Here is an 8,481-nt window from a genome sequence, read left to right on the forward strand (position 1 = left end):
ACGGCGACACGCGCACGGCACGCAGACACAGCTGGACGAGACGCAAATTATCATCGCCGTATTTTGTGCTGACGAAGTCCATTTTCCAAGGGAACGACGAAAACGGGCCGCCAGAGAGAGTAGATAGCGCAGAAAAAGGCCCTGCATGTTGATGAACTTACAACGGTGCGCCGGGAAAAAGTGTTACTTTCGTAGTTCGGTTTTCATGCTGCTGAGTTTAGACTGCCACCCTCGAAAACAACCCTTTGTTGCGCGCTTCTAGCGTTATCATCACGATCCTGACAATTACTTCAATTAGTCACCGAGGGTGCGAACGAAAGAGGAGTGCCGGAAGCGACGTCTCTCCATATCAGCCCGCATCCGTCTGTTTAACGGAGATTTACGGAAATTGAAAACCGAAACGCCTCAACATGATGGTAAGTGGTCCCTCTGCGAGCGCTAGCATCGTACGTTATGGAGCATTCGAGGAACTCTGGCACTGATAACGGAACGGAAGAATGCTTGTGGGCGGGCCAGATAATGAACCACGTTGTAATGCGTTTTTTTTTATTTGCATACTCTAGGATGGAATTGAAGAAAATGGCTCACCGAGAAAGCCGATGAGCCCGGTGACGGTTGCCGGACAAGAAACGGTTCCATCGCGACAAGCATCGGCCGAAGGAATTCCATCAACTGGTAGTAGCGTTTCCCCGGCCGCTCTGCCGGAAAATTCGCTATTGGTGAGTCATTCGTTTCGCAACACATCACCACTTACCAACGGCTCTCGTACTACTTTATACTCTTCTTCATCGACATTCAGGTGGACATTTCAGATGCATTGAGCGAAAAGGAGAGGGTAAAGTTTACCGTCCATACACGCACGAATCTGGCCGGATTCGATAAGAGCGATTTTCTCGTCGTACGTCAGCACGAAGAATTCGTTTGGCTGCACGAGCGGTTTGAAGAGAACGATGAGTATGCCGGCTTTATTATACCACCGTGCCCACCGAGACCTGACTTTGATGCGTCGCGCGAAAAATTGCAACGGCTGGGCGAAGGCGAAGGCAACATGACCAAGGAAGAGTTCAAAAAGATGAAACAAGAGCTGGAGGCCGAGTATTTGGCTACCTTTAAAAAGACGGTCGCCATGCATGAGGTGTTTCTGACACGTCTCGCATCTCATCCCGTCTTCCGGGAGGATTCCCATCTAAAGGTGTTTCTCGTGTACGACCAAGATCTGTGCGCGAAAATGAAGAAAAAGATTGACATCTTCGGCGGGCTGATGAAGAACCTGGGAAAAACGACGGACGAGATCTATCTAGGGGCCACGGTTAAAGATGTCAATGATTTCTTCGAGCGAGAGCTAGCGTTTCTCGGGGAGTATCATGCGCACCTGAAGGAAGCGGCACTGCGCACGGAAAAGATGACCAACAAGCATAAGGATGTAGCCGATTCCCATGTGCGCATTGCAACGCAACTGCTCGGATTGTCCACTGCTGAGCACGGGTCGACGGAGAAATTTCTGGCCAAAACGGCAGAAATTTTCGAAAAGATACGGGTAACTTAAGACACGACAGATGAATCAAAGTGTGGCATAAGGAATTCACAACTTTTTCTCACTCTCTTTCACTTCATTTACAGAACATGGAAGGTCGGGTGGCTAGTGATCAGGATCTCAAGCTTGGTGATACCCTTCGTTATTATCAGCGCGACAGCAATGCAGCCAAAGCGCTCCTCATACGCCGGCTACGATGCTTAGCGGCGTACGAAGCGGCCAATCGAAATCTGGAAAAGGCACGAGCAAAGAACAAAGACGTTCATGCGGTAAGTATGTATGTACGGTCACACGGTCCTCTTCCGATGCGCCATCTAGATTTAGCCACAGATCGCTGTCGGCCTTATTAATGCGTTTTCAATAACTCAATACTTAATGAATTCAACATATGATCTCTCTTTCTATTTCTTTCTTTATCTGTCTGTCTTTCTGTCCGTCTTGGTGCTGCGCTTGGCAGCCGTTGGAAGTGCAGGAGGTGGGAAAGGATTTGATTATTTTTTAATTCCTGATCCTTTCATTGGATCCCGTGTGACCCTGTGTGTTTTTGTTGTTGGTGTTTGCATGCGTGTGATTATATGTTCAATTAGCATTTTTTGGCTCAGAAAACCGGGGTATTCCTTCCCAACATCCTGTTATGAGTTGTCGGTTATGCTTGGTTGTACGAATGCTCATAGCACGCAAATCGCAAATGTTAGATCATCCTCTGATATGCCATAATTTTATACTTTGTTTTATACTTATCGAAGAGAACATGTTGTTTTGAGTGATAATGCGACATTAATCAAGGAAAATACTTACCCTTTTCATCTGTTTCGCTTTCATCCAGGCGGAAAGTGCACAAACGCATGCATGTGAAAAGTTTGAATCGATGTCGGCGCGCGGGAAAGAGGAGCTGGTCAGTTTTCGATTACGCCGTGTTGCTGCCTTCAAGAAGAGGTATTCATACCAATGAGTTCCTTCTAAAACTGTGGATAACTATGTTGGTTTTCTGTGCTACATTATTCTTCCCTTTTCTCCTACAGTCTGACCGAACTGGCCGAATTGGAAATAAAGCACGCAAAGGCACAGTACGACCTGTTGCGTCAGTCTTTACTATCCCTGCAGGAACTTATTTAGGGAACGCGACTGTTGACCCCACACTCACATCAAGTAGAAATCAAACAGTGAACCGTCTGCGTGGAACAATACTTCTTCTGATTACATTTACAACACAAATTTGTACTGCTGATGCGCTCGCACCAGCGACGAAGAACGCATAGCAGCATGTTTGGCAAAGTTAAAAGGATATGCCGTTGTCCCTTGATCGTACGCATAGCGTACGCGAGGGAGTAGTGAAAAACATCGCGATTGTAGTTAGATCTATATGTAGCGAAAGAGAAGAGCTAACATTAGGTTGCAAATGGAGTAACAGACATATTTTTTTTATTTCCTTTCTAAACCAAACCATCTTCAAATGGATTAAAGAAAAAAAGGAACCACAGTCACAGAAACAACAACAAAAAAATTCATTAACTCGTACTCATTCGATTCATGCAAAAGGAGCTTTCACATTCTATTGTTGGTTATTTTCATAAAGAGCACCGTCTATCTGTGGTACACCAGGAACATGGTTTAGTTTTGTTGCATTTCCTTGCAGACGTTTGCTAATTCCCTTTAGTTCACTCGCGTTTTGCGAATGAATGAAAACGTTCGAAGCCGGTGGAACGAAGGCGTAAAGTGTCTGGTGAATTATGAGAAACATAGACGTGCTACGATTTGTTTTTTTAAATAATTTTATAATTAGAAAAACGGTCATTTTCTAAAGAGATAGAAACTAAACATATATATATTATATACATACACTTACGTGTAGTACATTGTATTCTATATTGAATTTAAAAACGAAAATGGAAACGAATATACAGCGATGTGAATTTCAAACGAATCAAACGTGTCATTATTTTAGCGGCATTCTATGAACGAGCTATTGATCCTTGAGACAGGTGTGGAACAATGGACTCAAACTAAATGTGCACGAGTGTACTATAGTCAAACAAAAAGAGACCGTCTCGAGAGTGCTTTTAAAACACTCTGCTCTGATCGGTGGTTTCTGCGCAAATGTAAGTACTTGAATAATTACGTGGATCAATTCGAAAGAAAACGCATCTCAAACAAATTAACTTCTTTTGAGGGGGTGTACACATCAGGTTTTGTATTTGAACCATTTCCCTGTTAAAGGATCCGTACATATTATTGTGTGACCATCACTGTTTTAATTAATTTGCTTATATTGTAATGTCCACTAGCTGTACCTGCTCACGTCGTACCTCCAACACACAAACAACCACTAGATTTTTTTTCTGTTTGCCGTTCACTTTTCCAGTATTTCTTTTTTTCTAACAGCTTTCAACGACGCCACCACTAGCAATTTCTTCAGATCGCTATTGTTTTTTTTTATAATTTCGTACGTATAATTTGTCGAATTGAAATTGAAACTTATCAGTTGGGTCCTACGGGGTCGGAAAATGACGTGCGTTTTTCTTTTCTCTTTTTTCACCCAAGTACTACACATGCTGAATCGAACGGTTTCAGTGTATGAAAATGGTATTGTGAAATCGTAGAATTACTGTGACACAGTGTGTGGTGCGGAGTTATTTTGCACGGAGGTGTTCTGTGTCGATAGACATACAAATCCTCAAGCCCCGCACGTACAATCGTGCCATCGGGACCAATTAAGTCAACTGACGCTTTCCAGAGCCATGTGATGAGAGCTTATTAGTTTTCTGGAAAACCGATCCAATTGGGGTATGATGTCGATAATATAGGTTTTACCAAAATCAAAACATGGAAAAATTAAACCATAGGCGGGCGCATTGCTTATGGTGGTTCCTCTATAAAGGTGTATTCTATATTTTGGATTATATTGAAATACTAGGTGACAGCAGTGTCTCCAGATACTCTACCTGCTACCAAACAATAAAATGAACAATAATTCACGAGTGCGCAATGCAGCTGGGAGTTAAGGAAATGGTTTTTTTTCTCGTCTGTCAGTGTAAAACTACTAGCCGGATATACGTGCTTCAATTAAAAATTGATTGATATGTCGGCGTAGTTCATTATTGATTGAATAGTAGCAGTTATTTAATCCCGGACAGCCGTGTTGTTGAAAAACCTTATGAAGGGTATAGTGAATTGATGATAAAAAAAGAAGTAGAACAAGTATAACCGATCATAATTGAGACAATAAATTAAGCAACAATATAGTTTTCTCTCGAGCAGCTCGTTTATGCCGCATTTGCTGTCTCCGTTGTGTTGCCTACAGACGGGGCAAGATGCACCCAAACTATGCGAACATTTTTTCGATCCGTGTGCATTCAGGGAGCGACGCAGAAAACCACCCGAGAAAAGAAGAAACATCGGGCCGTGGTTTAAAAGCTAATCGCTGGATGCTGGTGCGGAATGTCACACTCGCCCACCGTCACACGATACATCGCCATTTCGCTAATACCATGGTAGTGTACGAAGGCAGCAACAAGAACGAGCACGTGGAAGATCTGGTGTGATTGGAACTGAAAATAAGACAAAGTAAGGGTTAAAAAACGTTCAGTTTACCACACCAGACCAGTCCATTTGCGCGCTATCTTACCCAAAGATCACACTTTCCGGGGAACCAGCGCTCGGGGACACGCAGTGCGTAAAACAGAGCACCGAGAATGTACAGCAATCCCATTAGAATCAACCATCCAAGGCTGGCTTGCGAGATTTTGCTCACCCACCCCTCCATGAGCACGTAGTGTATCGCCGGAATGATGCCGGAAAGTCCGAAGCTCATGAAGACACCTAACGAAAGGTAACATAGACAAAGTGCCATAATGGAAATCATTATTAGTGTGTTTAGACATTAGCATGATTAGCTCTGAGACGGCGTCCTGGCAGGAACCTTCTTACCTGCACGTAGCGGCCGAAGATTGGGCTGCGAAAATTTGTCCCATAGGGAGGTGATGATCGAGGTGATGCCTAGCACAATGACAACCGTCAGGTAGATCAGCTTGTGCTTATAGTGACAATAGAAACCATAATAGAGCCACGGTACGAAGGAGCCCATAATTAGCAAAGCGATTCCGCAGTAATCCAGTCTAGAATTTAAGGCAGATCATTAGTATGTTATAATGTCAGCGACATTGTGCTTTCGATTTAATTTACTTACTTCGAAAACAACTTGCCAACCATCTCGGAATGGCAGCAGAGCGTGTGGAAGGCGAATGAAAATCCTAGACAGATAATGGCGCCGATGAAGAAGGTAAGAAAGATGAGCTTCTCCTGTAGTTGAATTTCGAACGACGGCCGGGTCAAAAAGTAGGTTGCAACACCGATAAACATAACGCAACCGAGCAGGTGCGTCCAAATGTTACCGGTTTCGGTGTGGATGCGGAAAATCGACTTGAAGCAGGCGCTAAACGAGGGCAACGGTGGCCGGTGGCCTTTGTGGAGGAAGTCGTTGTCCTGCAGCCAAGCGGGCAGATTCTTGAAGTGACACACCTTCCACGAGGCTTCCCACACCTTGCGCACGAACTCTTCCGCCTGTTCGGCCGCGTTGTGCGCGAGGGCACCCAAATCGATCTCATCGGATAGGACACCGGCTTTCAGGACTTCCGTCATTTCCGCCTCGAGCAACTGGTTGTCTTCCGGGGTCGAGGGCAACGGACAACCGACACCATCGTCCTCCTCCTCTTCCAGCTCGTCGTCGTCATCATCTAGAAGATCGATGTCTTCGCTCGAGGCAAGCGAACTCTGCTCCTCCGGGGCCCAGACACGTCGCTTTCTGATGCTAAAATCAGCCTCCATCATCATGTTACTAAACAGCTCCCCATCGTTTCCTGGGGCTACGTTTAGGGCACTTTTGCGCGATACCGTTGGCTGGTTATGGTGTGGTTGCAGTACGTCCCCATCCGCGGTGCCGTTCAATTCGCGGCGCAATGAAGACGACATAATGTACTAGTTTGGCCGCACACCGTTATTATACTTCTGCGGGTAAATCGGAAAAATTAAAAAAGATTGATCAAATAAAACAAAAAGACTCGAGATGTCGGATATTGTTCCCTCTAGCAATATTTTCACACTCGATCAAATTCATCAAACCAGCTAAAACCGCGATGGATACAAACTAACACACAAGGGTCATGTAGTAATCGGTGGTAACACACGACGACATTAGCGTTCTCCTCTCGGATTGAATTAACCCTTTCCGCACTGAGCCTAGCAGTGGCAGAGGCGAGTAGAGGCTTGCAGCAATGTACTTCGTCAACGAGAAAGTAAAAACATGTATTATGACTGGCAGGTTGATGCTTAACATGTACTTTGTTGCAGCCCAACGGAGGATACAAACACTTTTGCGTGGCTAGATGCGACTTTTGGTATTACTTAGGTACGTGTAGTAGGCTCTGAATGTGATCGTTTGCCGAAGGAATTTTACAACGATCTTGGGGCATAAACTTGAGGCTAGTATTTTGACTAATAAGCACGGTACACGTGCAGAACCTTCCTTTTCTGTATAGGTGAACCATGTTTTCCGACAAAACATGCCTATCATCTCTCCGAGCGATTTCTTTTTGCGTCATCAAGTACATGTAAATAACAGCAATACATGGCATTTGACCTCTCGTCGATTCAGTTGCCAGCTGTAGCAAGTGGCCGCATGTAGGACGGTTTTTTTTGCAAAGAGTCTATCTGCTCCGAGTAAACCTCCTTGGATCCACATAATCACCAGCGCGGCACGTTCGCAACTGGACTTCCTTCTTATCAGACAGCGGACGTTCTCCACCATATGCTACACTGCTGAATCACGTGAACTTCACTATCACATCGGAGCACATGTTGGAAACACATCGATCTATGACCACACCAACCGCGCAATAAAATTGCCTCTAAGCTCCGGGCTATCGAAATGAGTAAGCTACCTTTGCACTTATCTACGCTCTAAACCGCGAATCCCAACCTCATCGAGGTCGCGCACGAGAAGGAAAAATCAATAATCCCATCCAACACTCCCCGTTCACCCAGTTTCCAGCACGGTAGGGGGTTAAAGAATACTTTATCATCGGAATTACTGCTAATCATGGTATTTTCGTGAACTCTGCCCATTCCCGGGGCGGTGGTAAGTTCATAAAATCAAGAAAGGACTGTCCCAGCACATCGCTTCTCGTGGTTTTAAAGCGGCGGATGTTGCACAATCTTTCCTATCTACCAAACAATGAATAAAACGAAAAGGTTCAATCCCATGGGGTTAACTACACGGTTGCTCATGAACTGGCCAATTATCTAGGTCTGCTGACTGGGTATCCATTAGCGGTGAAAGTCCTTTAGTACAGGCTCGTGAGAGCAGTTCCTCAAAGGCAGCAGTTCAGAGTGTCGTATTACGAAAACTCCAATGAAATCGGCGCAATACCCTCCACTAGCCACTCGCTGATCCTGCTAATACACGCGCGAACGCAGATACGTGGATGCAAAAATACACTATTTTTTCCACACCCGATACGACCGTGAACCGATCGATGGACCGAGGGGGGACAGTTTCCATTCCAAAAGTAGGGGGGGCACGAAACTTATGATCACGGATGTATTACCTAAAAGTGTGGCGGTTCCTTTTGCCAACAAGCAGATCCCCTTTATGCCAAGAACACGGAAACCACGGAAACCAACGCAAACTCCCTATACTATAGCCCCGTGGCAGGCTAGAAAGGATCCAGGATCTGCAGCAGGATGGAGTTACGATGAGCCTTTTTCCGTGTTTTATCTTTTAATGAAAAATCTAACAAAACGACACCCCACTATTCGACACCTTGCCGAGCGCGGAAAAGAGACAGCAGCAACGAACAAGAAAAGGACAAACGACAACTGACAGCTTTATGTTTATGCTACACGATTCCTTTCTTCGATTTCTCGGCCAGCGGAGAACCAGCGAAAAGTAT

At 45.0% G+C, this 8,481-nt stretch overlaps 2 protein-coding genes across 6 annotated transcripts; one reads left to right on the plus strand and one right to left on the minus strand.

The window, feature by feature from the left end:
• Positions 1–13: 13 nt before the first annotated feature.
• On the plus strand, positions 14–3,430 carry LOC125949532 (sorting nexin-6). Of its 2 annotated transcripts, XM_049676659.1 has the most exons (7): positions 14–416; positions 564–719; positions 800–1,537; positions 1,621–1,803; positions 1,992–2,009; positions 2,361–2,470; positions 2,557–3,430. In XM_049676659.1, exons 1-7 carry the CDS (start codon positions 411–413, stop codon positions 2,648–2,650), a joined length of 1,305 nt encoding a protein of 434 aa, XP_049532616.1. In that variant the 5' UTR covers positions 14–410; the 3' UTR covers positions 2,651–3,430. The 2 variants fall into 2 exon arrangements, with proteins under 2 accessions (XP_049532616.1, XP_049532617.1); XM_049676660.1 differs by lacking the exon at positions 1,992–2,009 and having other exon boundaries at positions 15–416; positions 2,557–3,428.
• Positions 3,431–3,915: 485 nt separating this feature from the next.
• Positions 3,916–8,353, minus strand: LOC125949531 (adiponectin receptor protein). 4 transcript variants are annotated; one of them, XM_049676655.1, is made up of 5 exons: positions 8,137–8,353; positions 5,721–6,538; positions 5,462–5,649; positions 5,160–5,353; positions 3,916–5,082 (listed from the first exon to the last, which is right to left on the minus strand). In XM_049676655.1, exons 2-5 carry the CDS (start codon positions 6,500–6,502, stop codon positions 4,942–4,944), a joined length of 1,305 nt encoding a protein of 434 aa, XP_049532612.1. In that variant the 5' UTR covers positions 6,503–6,538; positions 8,137–8,353; the 3' UTR covers positions 3,916–4,941. The 4 variants fall into 4 exon arrangements, with proteins under 4 accessions (XP_049532612.1, XP_049532614.1, XP_049532615.1 ...); XM_049676657.1 differs by lacking the exon at positions 8,137–8,353 and adding an exon at positions 7,959–8,067; XM_049676658.1 differs by lacking the exon at positions 8,137–8,353 and adding an exon at positions 7,278–7,301.
• Positions 8,354–8,481: the final 128 nt, after the last annotated feature.

This window comes from Anopheles darlingi, chromosome 2 (assembly GCF_943734745.1).
Source record: "Anopheles darlingi chromosome 2, idAnoDarlMG_H_01, whole genome shotgun sequence".
Lineage (NCBI taxonomy): Eukaryota > Metazoa > Arthropoda > Insecta > Diptera > Culicidae > Anopheles > Anopheles darlingi.

What these genes read in the sequence shown, in the direction of transcription:
- LOC125949532 (XM_049676659.1), top strand. An exon ending in TGCCGGAAAATTCGCTATTG is followed by an intron (nt 720 to 799) that starts GTGAGTCATTCG and finishes ATCGACATTCAG; the next exon opens with GTGGACATTTCAGATGCATT. An exon ending in GTTGCTGCCTTCAAGAAGAG is followed by an intron (nt 2,471 to 2,556) that starts GTATTCATACCA and finishes TTTCTCCTACAG; the next exon opens with TCTGACCGAACTGGCCGAAT.
- LOC125949531 (XM_049676655.1), bottom strand. Translation starts at nt 6,502, where the DNA reads ATGTCGTCTTCATTGCGCCGCGAATTGAACGGCACCGCGGATGGGGAC. An exon ending in GTTGGCAAGTTGTTTTCGAA is followed by an intron (nt 5,650 to 5,720) that starts GTAAGTAAATTA and finishes CTTAAATTCTAG; the next exon opens with ACTGGATTACTGCGGAATCG. An exon ending in TCTTCGGCCGCTACGTGCAG is followed by an intron (nt 5,354 to 5,461) that starts GTAAGAAGGTTC and finishes ACCTTTCGTTAG; the next exon opens with GTGTCTTCATGAGCTTCGGA.